An 18,801-nucleotide genomic window follows, 5' to 3' on the forward strand; every position below is an offset into this window, starting at 1 on the left:
TGAGTTGAATTGATTATCTTTTAAATGACATAATGCAATTTCAATGTGCATAATTACTTTATGGTCTCTGACAAGTTGCAGACATAATGTGAAAGCTAGTATGATACTTTAGTATTGTACAAACTTTTAACAGATCTGTCATCACTTTCCTTTCAGACTTCAACAGAAACGATAGTTCTTAGGTCATGTGTACGTCGAATGTCAGACAGCATAGATAAAAGGTTTTGTTTCGATCTGACTGCTCAAGATAAACCAGGCGTTCAGTACACATTGCAAGCATTGTCCGAAGATGACCGCAAACACTGGATGGATGCCATGGATGGGAAGGAACCAGTAAGTATATTTTGACATATTCAGCATGTTGTTATCTTGAGTATTAGAGACTGAAATACAAATTGTGTAGCTTTAGGGAATTTGAATCAAATAAGTTTACAGTAAGTTGGAGAATGTCATTAGATATATATTGCAGAAGGACCAATAACATTTGTTGTAAAACTATGGCATTTAAACTAATGATGTAAATTACTGTTATTGGTATGTTAATGTTTTGTGTGTTTTAGGATTACATATAGATGTCTACAAATTCATAAAATTTCCTTATTTGTATGATTTTTTCTCCAATTTATAATCCACGTTGCATTACAAAGCAACTTCACTCATAATAATTTATGCATGCCAGTGTTGCATGAATTATTGGAGTTGGTTCAATCATTGCTGCATATACTGTTCATATACAAATGTTAATAATGCAGTAATAATAATAATTTGTCTCAGGGGACAGGCAAGCAGTGTGTATGCATGTAATGTATGTATGTATGTATATGTATGTAATATATATATATGTATGTAATGTATATATGTATGTATATACTGTATGTAAGGTATGTATGTAATGTATGTTATATTGAAGTAACATGAAGGTGGGTAGGCTTATATTGAGGAACTAATAGAACAAGAACTCGGCAGTGCGATGTCATAGTAGCCAAAATATGTCTGGGATATAGACCTATCTGGCAGCTTTCTCAAAACTCAAGTGTCTAATACTCCATGTATCAACTTTGTGAAAGAGAAAACATGCATTCCCTTGAACATATTGTAGAATGTCTCATACTAACTGACTTTCATTCCCCTGGATTGAGATATGTTGAACTATGTCAATTCTATCTGAATACTGGAACACTTGATGATATACTAGACTTGTAACCAAGATGGACTATGTAATGCATCAGTTATGTAATATATATGATGTAATTTATGCAATTAGCTTGAGCTTGTATTTTATTCATCCTCTGTGACTTAACACACTAGTTTCTATAGCATTAATCTTACCTTGTCAAAGTAGGAGAGACATAAATATATATATATACACAGGTATGTATGTGTATATGTGTAAGATTATCAGACTTGCAATTCGTCTTTGTAAATGCATATTAATCATATTACGTATGTATAAAAGAACATACCTCGACCACTCTTTATGTAGGACAGACATAAATATACATGTATTTAAGTATGTAGGTTAGATCAGCATTTCAAGAGTACTACAATCACCTTCTGTGGTTGATTGTTCAATAAATCTACTGTTCAATAAACAATGTTCAATAATACATACAATCAGTATGCTGATTGTTCTCTATACTGAACTATATGTATACCAGATTTCTAATCCTGTCCATGGAAAACAGAAGAAAATTTATATATGCTGGTTAGTAGTAGTTAGCATTGTAAATGTATGGCCACATATGTGGTACAAAATACTGTAATAACAACCAACTATGTTTAGTCACAATGTTTAATTTGCATGTCTTTGATAATCATTTTTGGCAGGCATTGTAAATCATTAAAAAAAAAATCATGTAGGTGGTATTTGTAATATAATGCTTGAATGGTACATACATTTCTTCCCAATTTCATTATAATATAACATTTCACAATTGGAATATATAAATGACAAGTGTGACAAATGCATCTGGTATTATGACAGATGTACGCTCACCCAAGTGGAGCTCCGGGATCTCAGGAGGAGACATTGTTAGATGAAGTTGGAATAAGTTTTACCTCAAGAGCCATTGCCATGTTGGAGAGTAGAGGTAAGAGCATAATATTGAGTTTGAAACTATTATTTTGGATCTTTAATAATGACTGTAGTGTTTAATATTGATTATGGTTATTCATCATATAGTGTTCACTAAATATAATACTTTACAGTGCTTAACTAATGCAATATAATGATTATTATAGGCCCTCTGAGAAATATTCATTCATTACCATAATGCTATGTCCTACTTGCACGGGGTGTGAGAGACGTTAGCTCATTGAAAAATGGAGGAATATAGAATAACAAAATTTGAGATATTAACTAAAAAGAAACAAATATTATTTTGTCTTTAGTAGGGATAAATTTAGGAAAGTAGGGATAAATTTATGAAAGATAAGTGCATGGCCAAATTCCTCGACTCCTATAACACGAGGGATGTTGGTGAATGCAACGCCCAGTGTCGAGTGATTCAGGCACCTCAAACATATCTAGAGTGACTGATGTAGTAATACTGCATATAAATTATATATTATTCCTATTCTACTTCTATTCTCTGTTGATTTCAGTATTGAATATTAAAAATGTTATTTTCTCTGATAATAAGTTAAAAATAATTTAATAGCCATAGGATACCCTAGTTTAATATATTAATACTGTATATAGCACCTTTATTCCTCCCTTATGCACTATTATGGGCATTACAGTTTTTAACAGACAGATTTGAACCTTGGTTTACATCAGCATTACTACAAGATGTGTATAAATTTTTTTGTTTTTTTTTATACAGGACCAAGAGTAAAGTTTACCGAAAATTATTGATTAGTATATTAGCTTCTTCAGCAATACACTGGGCTGTGTTAATGAGCATAGACTATACCTTTCTTTCCTTAGTTGTTTCTTGCCCGTTTGTAAAATTGGACTTCATCCCTTCATTATGCAACGTCTATTATAGTATCTTCACAGCGTGTCTTCGTGCATGTCTCCATTATTTTTATTTTACAAGGAATTATAATACTGTAGTAATTATGTTAATTAAAAGGATGAATTTATTTCAGGATTGGAAGATCAAGGTTTATACAGGTTAGTTGGTGTGTCTAGCAAAGTAACAAAGCTGCTACAACTGGGTTTAGACCGTCGGAAAGCAGAACGATTAATATTAGATGACCCTGCCGAGTGGGAGGTGAAGACCATTACTTCTGCCATCAAGCAGTATTTCCGTAACCTTCCTGAGCCTCTTATGACGTACAAGCTTCACAGTGCCTTCATCGCTGCTGCCAGTAAGATTCACATATCATAAAATCCGTTTGTTAAAATACTTTTTAATACGGTAGCAATATAATTAGACTATAATGAAATCACAGGAATGTGATGTATCTATGAGAATAGTGAGGCCATACAATGGGAGCAAACCTGTGTCCCAGGACTTCCAAGGCACACACACTGTACCTGTAGAGTCTGGGAACGCAGGTTCAATCTTATCGTACGGCTTCAATATTCTCAGAGTAATTATGCTAAAGATCTCTAATGTTGTTTTTATTTTTTTAGAGCAAGACCAGCTGTTCCGGCGTGTTAACGACATCCACGGACTGGTACATAAACTGCCAAAGACAAACTTCACTGTTCTCAAACTTTTAATTCAGCATTTAGTGAAGTGAGTATAGTAGCAAACTATATTATTTATACTAATTTATATTATGTTTGTATAATTTATATATACAAACTAAACTATTTATATTATGCGGCAATGATACAAAATGCTTTGAGATTATTACTATATTTTAGACTATGTAGTAGTGGAAAATGTGTGGTGTACTGGAGGGTGTTTAAAGCTGGTGTGTAGGCTGTGGTAAGGTCTGCTGGCAGTATGATATGCTCGCAGTGTGGTATGCTGTATGGTATACTGGCAGTATAGTATGCTAACAGTGTGCTGGCAGTGTGGTATGTTGACAGTGTTGTATTTTAGTTACAAAGCAGTCAGTCTCACAGTCCAGGCAACTACCAGGTGGTTGCCTTGTCTCATGAGTAGAAGAGTTCTCTAAATTGTTCACAGGTGTGTTGGTAGTGTGTTATACTTGTAACAGTATGTGCTGTTATGGTAGCATGCTGGTAGTGAAGTATCTTTACTGGGATATGCTGGTTGTAGCATATGTTGGTAATGTAATATGCTGGCAATATGGTATACTAGTTGTCAGGGTAGGCTAGTGGCAGGGTTGGCTGGTGGCAGGGGGTGACTGATGGCAGGGGGTGGCTGGTGGCAGAATTTACCAGTGGATTAGTAAGCTGGTAGAAGGGTTGGCTTGGGGTATGATACCCAGGGCTGGTAGGCCAGTGGTGTGATAAGCCAGGGTTGATAGGCTGGTAGGCTGTGGTCTGGTGTAATTTTACAATTACAGTATTAAAGCAAGGTCAATAAAATAAGCTATGACAATACAGTTTTAGTGTATTTTGTTAGAATTTATGTGTTTGATAGAAGATTTGCATTTACAGTATTTGCACTTTTGAAATGAGCAGCAAGATATATGGATTTTCAGTTACCATTTTTAGAATTTTCACCTGTAATTTTGCAGATGATGAGTCACAATAATGTGGCCAAAGAAATGAAGACCAAACCACAACTCGGAAGATGGAGAAGCGACGATGTTTCAATCCGTCCTGGACCATTATCAATTATCACACGACTTGATAATGGTCCAGGACGGATCGAAACATCATCGCTCTCTATCTTCCAAGTTGTGATTTGATCATCACCTGTAATTTTGTATGCTGTAAATATGTGTATTCCCTTCTAGTGTGGCAAACAAAAGTGAGAAGAACCTGATGACTGTGAGCAACCTGGGCGTGTGTTTTGGCCCCACTCTGCTCAGACCGGAGGAGGAGACTGTTGCTGCCATCATGGATATTAAGTTTTGCAACATTGTTGTCGAAATCCTCATTGAACATTTTGAAAAGGTGCGTACATGTTATTCAGATTATATCGCTCATTTTCGCACGCAGTGGTATGACAGAGCAGTGAGATGAATGATTGTAATATAGTAATGTGTAATATGCAGCCGCCTCTTCCTTTCCACAAGTTACGCAGATGTGTGCATTCAGCATACACACTACACATGCTCAGAATTTATGGCCGAGTAACACTTTGTTGCGGCAATGAACATTGGTAATGGAACAAGGGGCTGGAGTTACTGACATTATGTTTACATTAGAAACTGGCTTAATATCCAATAATGAAGTAATACACTGAATTATTAAAATGTATAGCTTTTAATTGGCATATACAAAAGTACATTTGGTGAAATACGTTGATTCACAGGATAGTGTGGTTATTATCATACGTTGATTTAAACTATTATTGTCTGGGATTTATACCAGTGATGCTAATATGGATAAAATAGCTCTATGGATGTAGTAAATTTTACTTTGTCCCATGAAAAAAATCCTGCTATCGTTTTATGATTGCTTTCTATGCAAATGCGGTTGTCATTGCAAATGTTATGGCGCCAATGTGATAATCGTCATTGTATAAAATTCCATTATTCAATAATACATGATATATATACAGATTACGTTCATTTGATCTTTACAACTCAGTAAGTAGAACAGCTCCCAGAAACCACTCCAGGTATACTCCTGGTGTACTCCTAGTATACCCCTGGTATATTCTAGGTATACTCCAGGTATACCTTTCCAAAATTCATTTCACTATGTTACTGGACCTGACATGTATCCCTAAAGTACATGTTTCACTAAAGCTCTTTTCAGCATCAACAGAGGCAGATGGAAAGTAAATATATATATTAGCAGATTTTAAAATCATATACAGTACTGTGTACTGTACCAACCCACACCCACTTGCTTGCACACATGCACACTATTTTAAATGAAGGTATTCTTGTAATTTAAAAAAAATTTTATGCCTGGGAATGTAACCCTATTTTCTCCATATGTTTAGGCTTTCTCCATTTTTATATAGCACTGCTTTCCAGAAACATAACTACAATGTTACAAAAATGATGGAACACAATAAGCAAAACTTTTTTCCATAACAATTGGGAAAGCTTTTATTTACTATCTTATCTGTCAGAAAACAAACCTTATAGGAAAATATCATGCTATATTGTCTATTGTCTTTGCCAACAGATATTCAATACTCAGCCAGAGCCACTTGTAGACGTGCCCCGGCTTGGAGACTCGTCAGCAATCCAAAGCAGACAGACTCCTCCCAAATCATCTCCGCCACCACCTTCTCATAACCATACATCCAGTGCTTCCCAGTCTTCTTCACATAATCATAATTCTGCCTCATCTGCTCCTTTGTCTCATTCTAAACATCCACCTGTCTTACAAGTGAGTCAATTGTACATTTTACTCTCAGTAGCTTGCTGTCTTGGTTGAGAGCATTGTTAATGTATGACGTTCCAATAATTCAGTGCTGTTCAATACATTGTGAGATAATAAAAAAAGTTTTCTTTTCAACTATTCCTGAAAAGAAGTTATGTACAGTAAATGAACAATATTATTATCTTTTAAGTTTGTTTTGTGTAATTATTTTTTGTAGATAATTGTGCAAACTGAACACTTTCTTTTAGAAGGTTGTGACTTCCTTCACTACAAGTGAACCTCAGACAGTGCACTTTGGGGCACCATCCAGTCTTCCCTCACACTTGCAACGTTCAGATGCGCTCTCCAACCTTAAAGTCCAATCATCATCGTCGTCATCATCATCAGGTACATATGCAAATATGCCGCCACCACCTTCTGCCACGCACCACTGGAATAACACGTCATCTATATCTAGTCTTAACTCGGGTGAGGTTTTTTTAACATGTGCACTAAATTTTCTGGTGAATAATGAGTTCCATAGTCAAGCTCCAAATGATTATTTGGCAGAATAAGTAATACTTAGATTCTTTTATATAAGCTATACTTTGAGAATATAAGTACTGATTTTTTAAATTTTTTGCAGGCCTAAACTCGGGGCTAAATTCCCACAGCTCACTTGTTTCATTAAGTTCATCAGTGGCGGGATCTATTGCCATGAGTGGAGCTTTTGAAAATATTCAGAACAACCGGCCTGCACGCCCTCCTGCTCCTACTAATGGTCAGTCCAGAGCAGGGGCAGCATTGTCCTTTGTCAATCCTCTGTCTGGTACGTCCACTTTCGTTTTACTCGTAGGTTACTGTTGGGTCACTCAATTTCCTCTGTGTATAATGTACAAGACTATGTACTATGTTAAAGTGCAGACTTTCACAACTACTCGATCATTATGGCAGAATCACAGAGGCATTGGAAATAAACCAAAATGCAGATGTCACATTCATAGATTTGCTGAAGCATGTGAAAATGCGACCATGGAGTAATACAGTCACTAATAAAATGGAGCAAAGGGAATAATAGATAAAGTAAGTAGGTGGACTTTAAATTTTCTAGAAAATAGGTTGCCAAGAGTGACAGTAAATCAATCAAAATCCAGTTTGAGTACACTATGAAATTCGATTAAACAAGTTATAATCCTTGCACCATTAATCTTTCATCCTTAATGGAAACAGACACATGTATTCAAGCCACATTTCTGTACCAGCTGCAATCAGATACCAATAATAACTTTCATTGATCAACAGAAAACACTATGATACTCATCAGTAGTAAATGCCAATTACTTTGGAACGGAAAGAAACAAAAAGTTTAAAAGGAATGCAGGATACAAAGACTCGGTTTGATCTCACAGAAAATAGCAACGAAGTTGAAAATATTGGCATATTTATTTCAGAAGGCATTTATACAATGTATACAAATATTAAGAGAGCCAAATAAAGCAAATATAGCAACAGTCAGGAAGCTGATAGGGTGTATAATAAGTACATTCAAAATGAGGAATGTCATATCATTAAAGGTACTGTACACCTCGAAACATTAGTGCTATCTCAAATTTAATATTGCTCGAGCCTCGCATCCCTTTTCTTGGAAAGTGTCCACCATATGTTAACAGACATCCCATAGAATTGAAATTAGCCAGTCAGAGGACAGAGCCCAGAGTATTCGTATCTCTCACACCAGGCACCAGATGTGCTTTGGGCAGACCTGAGGCAGCCATTCTCCAGACAGGTAGGATGTAGCTAGTAGTGAGGTTTCTGAACAAGTCTCTCTACCACCCACTACAATTATGCACTGTACTTTAATAGATCAACTAAAGTAGTATCCATTCATCTGTCAACCCATCCACCTTTATCAATTGTGGACATCTTTAAGAGAAAACTAGATAATTGTCTCCAAGGAGTGCCAGACCAACCGGGCTGTGGAGGATATGTGGGCCTGCAGGCCACTCCAAGCAACAGCGTAGTGGACCAAACTCTCACAAGTCAAGCCTGGCCACAGGCCGGGCTTTGGGAGTAGAAGAACTCCCAGAACCCCATCAAGCAGGTATCAACTGAGAAACCAGAGTTATAATACAGGTGAGATAACAGAGCTGGAAAATATACATGTGCAGTACTTCGCTGCCTGCATAGAATCAAGTGCACAACTTTAATTACTAGGACCACCTAAATATAGACAAATTTTACTCCTAGGAATGAAGATGAGAGAGAACAAAAATTAAGTTTTCAAGAGAGAACTTGAGATATTTCTGTTGGAATTGCTAGACTAGTCTGGTTGTGATGGCCATGTCCTTGTGAGCTACAAGGACAAATAGACTCATATACTAGGCAATCAACAGAAAAAGCTACTAGCCCTGGACTAGTCCAGAACTATTGAAATCATCCACAAGTAATCCACAGAATAATACATGTAATACAGTATGTGGATCAGTTACACATTTATTAATTTATGCCTATTTGTTTTGTCTTGGTCTCGGTAATTGTTGTCACAACAATGCCTTGGTCTCAGTAATATAAAGTTGACGGTGAGACTATAGAATAAACTTGACGATTTTTTCATACACAGTACTATACATTTTGTCCGGTCAAAAGCATCTGATGAGCTACCAGTAAACGTCATAAAATTAACTTGAATTGTAGGTTTGTAAACTTATTTTGGAGGATATTCTTTATTTCATATTGATAAATTACCCCCCTAGGTTTCCACAAAAATCAGTGTGATCATGGCAGAATTGCCTATTAACGTTTAAGGCTTTGTTTATACATGTTTATTAGATAATTATCAAGTTTCTTGTTTAACGAGTCGGCAAGATGAAAGTAATGACCAAATAACCAATATTTATTAAATATCACCTCCTTGCCCTTGAGAATCATTAGAATCTCTCTCCTCAACAGCAGGCCTCGTATATAGGCCGGACAGCCATTTTGGAGGCAATTATTTCCTCCCAAATTTCCGACTTATAGGCGAGTATATACGGTAGTAAATAATTACGAGTGTTGATGTAACTGTCATTTGTGTGCATGATAGTTTGATTATAAATTTAATACAATAATGATGGTTCTCTTTGGAAATTTTATAAGTGATGTAACTTCAATATATTAAAGGTTATCAGTTTCTATGCAAGCAATCTTCGTGTTAAATACATATCATCCTCTTGTTTGTTTCTTTGTAGATTGTTGTGTGTTAGATTATTCCTTAAATGTTAAGGCATTCTGCTTTTATCTTTTTTTATAATGCTTCTATTTAATTGTTCTGCCTGCATTGAGTCGTCCAACTTTGTGTGAGTTGGTTTTATTATGACTGTTTCCAAGGGTTTGATGTGTCATAGGAATTCAAATTTTTGTATTTAACCATTCTTGTCTGTATACAACTATTAGTACCTGTGTGCAGCCATTAATGCCTGTATATGGTCATTAGTATCTGTATGCAGTCATTAGTGTCTGTATGCAGTCATTAGTGTCTGTATGCAGGCATAAGTGCCTGTATGCAGGCATTAGTGCCTGTATGCAGGCATTAGTTCCTGTATGCAGGCATTAGTGCCTGTATGCAGGCATTAGTGCCTGTATGCAGGCATTAGTGCCTGTATGCAGGCATTATTGCCTGTATGCAGGCATTAGTGCCTGTATGCAGGCATTAGTGCCTGTATGCAGGCATTAGTTCCTGTATGCAGGCATTAGTGTCTTTATACAAGCATTAGTGTTGATTTCTTCGTGACAACTGCTTTCATACTTGTGACAGATTTTTACATTTTGTTTTACAAATTGTGTGTGTGTATCCTGCATTCCATCCAAAATTATAATCATTTTAAATCTTTAGTGAATTGGAGTTATGGAATGTTGTATGTTTATGAAAATTTACAGCATCTCGGTAATATAACTTTATTGTGAGTGTAGCTTAAAATGGAATCATTTCAAGAGAAACAGAAAATGATCCTTGCGATGTGTTTAGTACTTCGGCAGTGATTGTGTCTATATAGGTAACTAGTGGAAGCTACTCAATAAAATATTTAAGTCAGCTGGGCATTTAATATGTCAGTGTCTAATGAAATGCTAGAAATTTAAGAATTACAAACAAAAACAACAAAAAAATCATTGTTTTAGGATGACTGTCGTTAAAATTAATCAGAACTAGTTAACTTTTAAGTTTAAAATTAAATTATACAATTTGTATAGACTTTTCATCGAAATATGCATTACACTAAAACAATTATTTTATTAATTGCAGATCGAAGTGATGGAGTACAGAGCACAAGTAGTTCTAGTGAATCATTATCTTCCCGGTCGTCACGGGAGTTAACACAGCCGCCTTCCAACTCCCTCTCGTCCTCCCCGCAGACAAGTAAGAGGCTTCCTCACATTGGGGCACCCCCCCTGCCGGGTGCTAATGGCCCTCATCGAGACAACCGTTTGCAGCAGACAAATCATTATGCGTATAACAGCAGTACGTCACGCCGCTTTTGCTCGCACTTGTCCCTCCACCTTCTTTTTATATTAGTGCTTTTTGAGAAAGAGAATGTCACCCTTTGCTTCACCCAATCTTAATCAATTCCTCTACCTCCGATATTAGTAATTGCTAGAACATTAACTACTTTAACCGTTTAATGCACTAAATTACATGTTAAGTTACCATACATTGCTGAAATGTCACTTAAAATGTCTGCAATGGTGCCAATTTGTTAATTAAATGAATTTTGTTCATCTGTATTTCTAAATGTTTTTTTTTAATTTCAAGTACTGTACTGTAAATTAGCTCCTTTTTTGTGAAAAAATCTTTTGTTTCTCTCTCCAATAATTTGAAGTTTGGTTAAATATCAATACTGTACTGTAGATGTTGTTGAACCTTACACTGCTCATTACTTGGTATTTAAATCTTAAATATGACAGGGATGCACTAAGTGTTTTAAGATATTCTGCATGGAATTATTTTCTTTAGGGCATTTATTTATTATTGCTAATAGATTCTAACAAGTTGTTAAGCCTCTAAGTAATCTATTGGTAAAAACACTAGCACTGTGAATGTAATAAACACTTACATAGTAAAGAATTTTAAGCTTTTTATCTAATGAATTTGTACGCAAGTTCTTCCACATAGTCGAAGAAAAATTAGTAAGATTATAATTTTCAGGAAGATATACAGTTTTCCTACTTTAGCACATGGAAGCATTCTCTTATCAGGATTATATATAAATTAATTAATCACAGTTGTCTTAAAATATTAACGTTATTATTTAACAAAATATAGATATTGCCTACATATCTAACCACTAATATTAATTTAAAAGTAGGCTTGAAAGTAAATTTTGTTGATGAACTTCATTAACAATAACTTTTTGAATATACAAAATAAGTAAATATTGGGATATAAAATTAATTGTATACAGTAAAATCAGTATACCTAATTTGTTGTAATGAGCCGCAATATTTCACCTGAAAGCAAAGCACATAAAAATTATGCATTATTGCAATAGAAATTTTAAATAAAACTGGTATATCTGTAGTCATTGCCTAGACTATTGTATAATTAATCACTCGGTGCAGTCACTTTCACACGGACAACAAAATTCATGCATTGGTAATAAAGAGGCAGTAAGTAAACACAGACGTTGAAAGGCTTGGTGTTAACAATACACCCAGCAGAGGAGTTTACCTGTTGAAAAGGGGAGGTACTTTTTTCTTTCAAGTTTGGATAAACTCATAATGAAGAAACTTAGCATTAATTGTGGGGTGAGTCACATTACCAGCAGGTGAGAGTGCCAAGTGGAAGTCTAAAGAGGTGGTGGTTGCTTTTGTTCTCTTATCAACTTCATGTTTTAATATCACTTCATAAATCTTTTGCATATTTGTGTTGCACACCTGGCCAATTAGTTTTGATGTGTGTGTATGTATGTATGTATGTATGTATGTATATATATATATATATATATATATATATATATATATATATATATATATATATATATATATATATATATATATATATATATATATATATATATATATATATATATATATATATATATATATATATATATATATATATATATATATATATATATATATATATATATATATATATATATATATATATATATATATATATATATATATATATATATATATATATATATATATATATATATATATATATATATATATATATATATATATATATATATATATATATATATATATATATATATATATATATATATATATATATATATATATATATATATTTTATTTATTTATTTATTTATTTATTTATTTATTTATTTATTTATTTATTTATTTATTTATTTATTTATTTATTTATTTATTTATTTATTTATTTATTTATTTATTTATTTATTTATTTATTTATTTATTTATTTATTTATTTATTTTGGTAGCAGTCTTTCTTGTAAACATATGTTGTTAAATATGACTGAAAATGTAAGATTAATAATTCTAACACGAATTTTCTCTATTTCTTATGTTTCTTTTTACTGGCGATGGTAATTGAAAAATCAATTCTCCAAAATTCATTTTTATTTCTAGTCTGACGCGACGCTTGAACGCGTTTCGTAATAACTTATTACATTTTCAAAGACTTTAGTTTACACACACACAACTGTAACCTGATAATACTAAATAGAGTTTTACTTATGCTAAACACTTAAACAGCTTGTCTTATATACTCGCATTTTTGTGAGGTGATATGTTGCAACAGTTTTGGATGAGGTGAACAAACTTTTGACCAACACAAGACAAAACACGGAACATTGGGTATTAATTGGATAAATGAGAGGGAAGAATGGAAGTAACTGCAAAGGGCCTATTGGCCCGTACTTCCTCTTGATGCTTCTATATTGGTACGGAGTCTTGAAGTGGGTAGAATATAGTTGTGCATTAATTGGCTGTTGATTGATTGTTGAGTCAACAACAAGTGTTCCGGAGAAATATACGAAAATTCATTTTTGTAAACAGAGTGGTAGACGGTTGGAACAAGTGAGGTGGTGAAGGCCAAAACCATCAGTAATTTCACAGCATTATATGACAAAGAGTGCTGGGGAGACGGGACACCACGAGCGTAGCTCTCATCCTTTAACTACACTTAGGTAATTACACACACACACACACACACACTACCAGTTGATTGACAGTTGAGAGGCGGGACCAAAGAGCCAAAGCTCAACCCCCGCAAGCACAAATAGGTGAGTACACACTCACTCACTCACACTGTCTCTCAATCTCTCACACTCTCTTGCTCATGCACTTTTTTTTCTCTTCCTCCCCCTCCCCTTCTCATGTGTTTTAAGCTGCATGACCCACTTTTGGAAATGATTGTGTTAGTGCTGTACTATTTTTGGTCACCAGTATTTTGTAAAGTATTCAAATTGTTTATTTGTTGTTGATAGATGAAATATCTGTTGCACAGTTTCCATCTCACTGCACAACTTAATCTGCATTTTGTTGTAATAAGTAGCAGTTTCTATTAGATTCTGTTTTAGATAATTGTGTGTACGGTAACATCTTATCATAGCTTTGTTAATGCAAAGCTTCTGTGTTGTATGGCTTCTTTGTCACTCATTGTATGATGATTGATGTTACTGAGTGCATGGCTTCTTGATGTCACTCATTTCAAGGCTTCTTGATGTCACTCATTTCAAGGCTTTTTATGTCACTCATTCCAAGGCTTCTTGATGTCACTCATTGCATGACTTCTTGATGCCATTCAGTGCACAACTTCTTCTTTCATGTTTTATCACACCGACTAATGTTTGCTTTTGTTTGTGCTTTGCTTTGGCTAAATACCTAATATTGCTTGTGATTAAGTGTTTAGCTCTGATATATGGAGCACTAATAAGTTGGAATCCTGTGTTTTATATATTGTATTTAATTATTTTGATGTTTATCATATTGTTTTGCATCAATATTTTATAGTATTTTTTTTATTTATAATATACATACAATACATATGTATATATTTATAAATAGTGTGTGTAAATGTTTATAAAAATATATAATAATAATAATAATAATAATTATATATAATAAATAATAAGGCTTGTTGTGTGTGTCTTGTATATTGTATTTTGATTGTAAAAAGTAATGTAATATAAGTTTTGTAGTAAAGTTTCCTTTGTTGAGTAAAGATGTGTACTGTAATAGTTTGTTGCCATGAAATGTACGCGTCATTCCCCAAATTCTTCATTCAATCCGTCAAATTTATGTAGAGTAGAATTCACCAAATAAATGAAAGCAGCTTGGTATGTATCCTTTCCAGATGCGAGACTTGGAACAGCTTATCCTCCAACGTACCGACAACACATGGAGACGTGAGTACAGTGCCACATTAATGTTTGTTAATTAGCTTTACATAAAATGTAAGTGCTTTACACTGCTCAGATAACTTGTGATAAGATTGACTATTTGTTGTTGATTTGAATATATTTGTTTTATAAGTTTAACCATACCTTTGCTGGGACTTGTGTGTAAATTTTTTTTGTAAAAAATGTCTACATTTAAATCACTGTAGATGTACCAAAAATTTGTATTTAAACAAATTCAAAGTCACTAGTAAATAAAACCAATGTATACATCTGATAGGCAACACCACACAACAAATCACCAGTTGCCAAGTATCAAACATTATAATTAAATCAAATTAGATTCAAGAGATAAAAATATACAATATATATTCTCTAAATATCAGCATTAGCAAGCCTTGATGCTTATCTTCTTCTTCTGAAATAACCAAATAATTTAATTTCTTCATTATGACCTCTAGTCTGTGCAAGAGACAATCTCTGGAGTTCCTCTACTCGTCTATGTAAGTTTAGTTATTGAGCATTGCATGTGGCATTGGAGAACTCTAAGCGGGAACAACTGCTCGTAAATAATGTATATATATGCACTCTTATCATTCTTCATGACTAAACTCTGTAGTTTTATTGCATTTTAAAAACCTTGTTTGTCATATACTTGGCTTGAAAGTGTGTGTGTGTGTGTGTATTGTATTTAGAAAATACAAATGCTACATATAGGAAGTAGTGGAGAAAAGTTGTTAGCAAAAGTAATTTTTATATTTGCATGGGAAAGCATGAGCAGCTGGAAATTACTACACTTTTACAATAGCCAAACCAGCGTGAGATGGCCACTTCCATGTAACTTAAGTATTCATTTATATGCTCTTAACGCTTAGAGGTCGATGACGTGCATGGATTGTTTGACAGATAGGCTAATGTGAAATTTATTATTTATGTTGTATATTTTTTGTTCATCTTTAAACAAACTCTTTTTCTCTCATTATAATGGATTTAACAATGCTTTGGAATTACAATTCATTATGGAATTACAATTAATACGAAAAGTCTTCATTACTGTAAAATCACTATTAAAGCAACATTTGTATATTCATGCAGGAACTCCATCAGTGGGTCACATTCCACCTTAAGTCTCATGGCCCCAACTAGTTCGTCTCCTCCGCCCTCCCTGTCCTCAACTTCTAACGGAACTGTCAACTCTCCGCCAAGGTACAGTGCATAACCTGAAGCTAGTGTGCATGAATTCATTAAGAAATTATGGTATAATTGTATTTGCAGCTTTTGGTCATCATGAAGTCAATGTTATTAAGCTGTTATTATGATACTGCAACACTTACATCACTTTAATAAATTGTTCTGAAATATTACAAAAAACTTGAGCGTTACAATGCACAGCACGTAACTACAGACTCATCAGACACAGGTCGTGGCCTATATTATTATAAAGGAACTTTTAGTCCGAGTTATAGTCTAATTGATTCAGTTATCGCTGTCTTTAATGAATATTGATAATACTACACAGTAATTTTTATATGAAGTGAGAATGTGAAAGGAAATTTTGTTTACATGGATTATATTAATCTTCAGGTAGAATAATTTTTGTTTGATCATATTAAGTTGCACATTGGTATGAAGCAACCAGATTAGAATGTGTTCTATAAAGCTGTAGCTCTTCATTCCAAAATAATGATTTTTAATTATATTTCATGATTAAAATGGACACCTTATGTACCATTTTAAGAGGTCATTACCCCCTCCCTCACCTTCACCATGCTCTTCCCTCATTGCACCAAACACTTTCCTTCCCTCACTAGTCTCATCTTTGCACAAATTCCTCTTTTGTCAAAAATATATCCCAGGTATTAAAACTGGTCAGCCATTTACTTCTCTTCTCCATTCACACTAATTCCAAATAAGGAATTCCTTGCATCCACATTTACTTAACCAGTCTTCTCTCTCACGCACACACCAATAAAACGTTTAGCTGATCTATATAAATTCCTCTCATTCTCTCTTAAACGATCTGCATCATCTGCATGTGGAAAATTTTATACGATCTGATTATTCTTATCATACACTTAGCTTTGATCAAACATTCACCATCACCTTTTACCCGAAACGGTTTGAGTAATTGGGGCTTCATAGATTGTGTAAATCGTGTCCTTACAATTTGTACATTACTCCTTTATTTCTTTGTACACACATTCTTTTGAGTAAAATTGTAATGTATTCAAGCGAGCACAAGAAACACATATTACTAGCCATGCCCTGAAACTGGTCATATTAATGCCCTTGCAGGTAATTCTTAATTTTATGGGCTTCCATATTAGGAATGAGATGACTCAGCATCTCGATTATTTATAAAAATGTACTCAATTCTAGTAAAATGTCGTGTTGCTTCTCATTACAGCAATAGTATTGAAATACTATACAAGAGGTGTATATGAATATCTTGTGTATGTTGGTATATACTGCACTCCACTTGTAATTAGCAAGAAATAGGAGCTTGATGTGCTGATATTGTTACATCACAGGAATATTATTTTGGTATCTACTGGAAGCTGATTGTTTAGCAGACATTGACAATATGTAATTAAATGGCAATTATAAATCCAAATGTTGTATTGCTCTTCAGAGCAACTATAACTACAGTATTTAAGATTTGATTTTCAGCATGTCAGAATAGAGCTTCGTCAAGTTTTAGATTAAACTGCTCTACTGTATTTGCAAATGCTGTATAATCATCTCCTTTTCTTGAGAATATTTTAAGACAGTCCTGTTAAGGAATTCATAGTTTTTCTAAAGAACTTTATGGGTACAATAGAATAGAGTACATTCCAAAATCAAGAATTTTTATAAGTTAAAGATTGCACATTCTGTATAATAAGAAAGTTTTATGAACATAATACAGAAATGTGTTACATAATTAACTATGGTGTGTGAGTGTGAAATTTAAATTTTTCATTATGATTAAAATTTAAAACATAGAATCTTGTAGAACACATGATCAGTGGATTTACCACATATAATATTTATTATGTGGCACAAATGGTGCTGTATAGTCTTCCAGGCTTGGTGCCTTCTTTTGGCAATTATTTACATCAAAGATTTTCTCTTTGCCTTAAGCCTTTCTATGAAACTTGGTATTAATAGGAATACAGTAATAACAATGAAATTATGACGGCATGCAAGTTGTGAGACTGCATTTCCATTAAATATTTTCCCCAAACTCAAAATGAAAGCTAGTGATACAATCTTGGTTGAACTTTGCATAGTTCAGCTTTTCTACGAAGTTAATACACTGTGTTTGGATTATATTACAGCAATATATAAAGAAATAAACCTGGATCAGTTAAATGAAATTGAAGTTTGTATAGACATTCAAAAACACATTTAACCCTAAAATCTTTTTGACAATGTATTCACAAATGATTCTAAAGGATTTGAAATATATCCAGAAATATCCAGTTCAAGTTACTAAAGATTTAATACCTGTCAATAAAAGTTAATATTAATGAGATTAAAGCAATAAATCAATATTAATTTGTGAGAATATCATGAAATGGTGAGACACAAAACTGGCACAAAAGGGAAGCTTAGAATTGGATATTTACCATGTAGAATATTTAATTATCTACATTTTTAGTATGCATGGACATGAACTGTATTAAATAAAGCCACATATAACTGTACCTGAAATGGTTTATTACAAATCTTAATTGGCAGACTAAGTGCATTCCCAATATTTGGTTAATTAAATTTTGTTGTTAATATTAATAATTTAGGAGTAGTGTGTGTTTGTGCACAAATACCTGTCCTCATACAGCTTGGAGGCATGATGGGAAGCTACTGTGAAGTGCTCAAATGTTTGTGTTCTTCAGTGTGCGTGTAAACGTGTGATAGACTTTTGTAAAGCTGCTATTAACATCAGGTAGTTGGTAATTTTTTTGTTTTGCATGTTCTGCTTTTGCTGATGTACAAGTGTATTGTGAGTGTTGTTTTGATTAGGTTGTAAATGTGGTTTGCTTGGACTTTGTGATGCATACTTTATAACATTGGGAATGAATGTCCTTTTCAGAATGAAAA

General features: G+C 33.7%; 1 protein-coding gene across 16 annotated transcripts in view; it reads left to right on the plus strand.

The window, feature by feature from the left end:
- The window catches only part of Graf (GTPase regulator associated with FAK), a gene marked incomplete in the record, with an annotated part of 132,742 nt that overhangs the window by 109,043 nt on the left and 4,898 nt on the right, over nucleotides 1-18,801 (plus strand). For 3 of the 16 annotated variants that reach the window (XM_069327747.1, XM_069327759.1, XM_069327749.1), the window contains 12 exon segments: nucleotides 157-333; nucleotides 1,985-2,090; nucleotides 3,094-3,315; nucleotides 3,584-3,689; nucleotides 4,828-4,987; nucleotides 6,176-6,382; nucleotides 6,625-6,844; nucleotides 7,002-7,184; nucleotides 10,635-10,850; nucleotides 14,655-14,727; nucleotides 15,180-15,221; nucleotides 15,814-15,924. In XM_069327747.1, coding sequence (XP_069183848.1) covers nucleotides 157-333; nucleotides 1,985-2,090; nucleotides 3,094-3,315; nucleotides 3,584-3,689; nucleotides 4,828-4,987; nucleotides 6,176-6,382; nucleotides 6,625-6,844; nucleotides 7,002-7,184; nucleotides 10,635-10,850; nucleotides 14,655-14,727; nucleotides 15,180-15,221; nucleotides 15,814-15,924 — 1,823 coding nt within the window. 16 annotated transcript variants of the gene reach the window in all.

Source organism: Procambarus clarkii, chromosome 20 (genome assembly GCF_040958095.1).
Source record: "Procambarus clarkii isolate CNS0578487 chromosome 20, FALCON_Pclarkii_2.0, whole genome shotgun sequence".
NCBI lineage: Eukaryota > Metazoa > Arthropoda > Malacostraca > Decapoda > Cambaridae > Procambarus > Procambarus clarkii.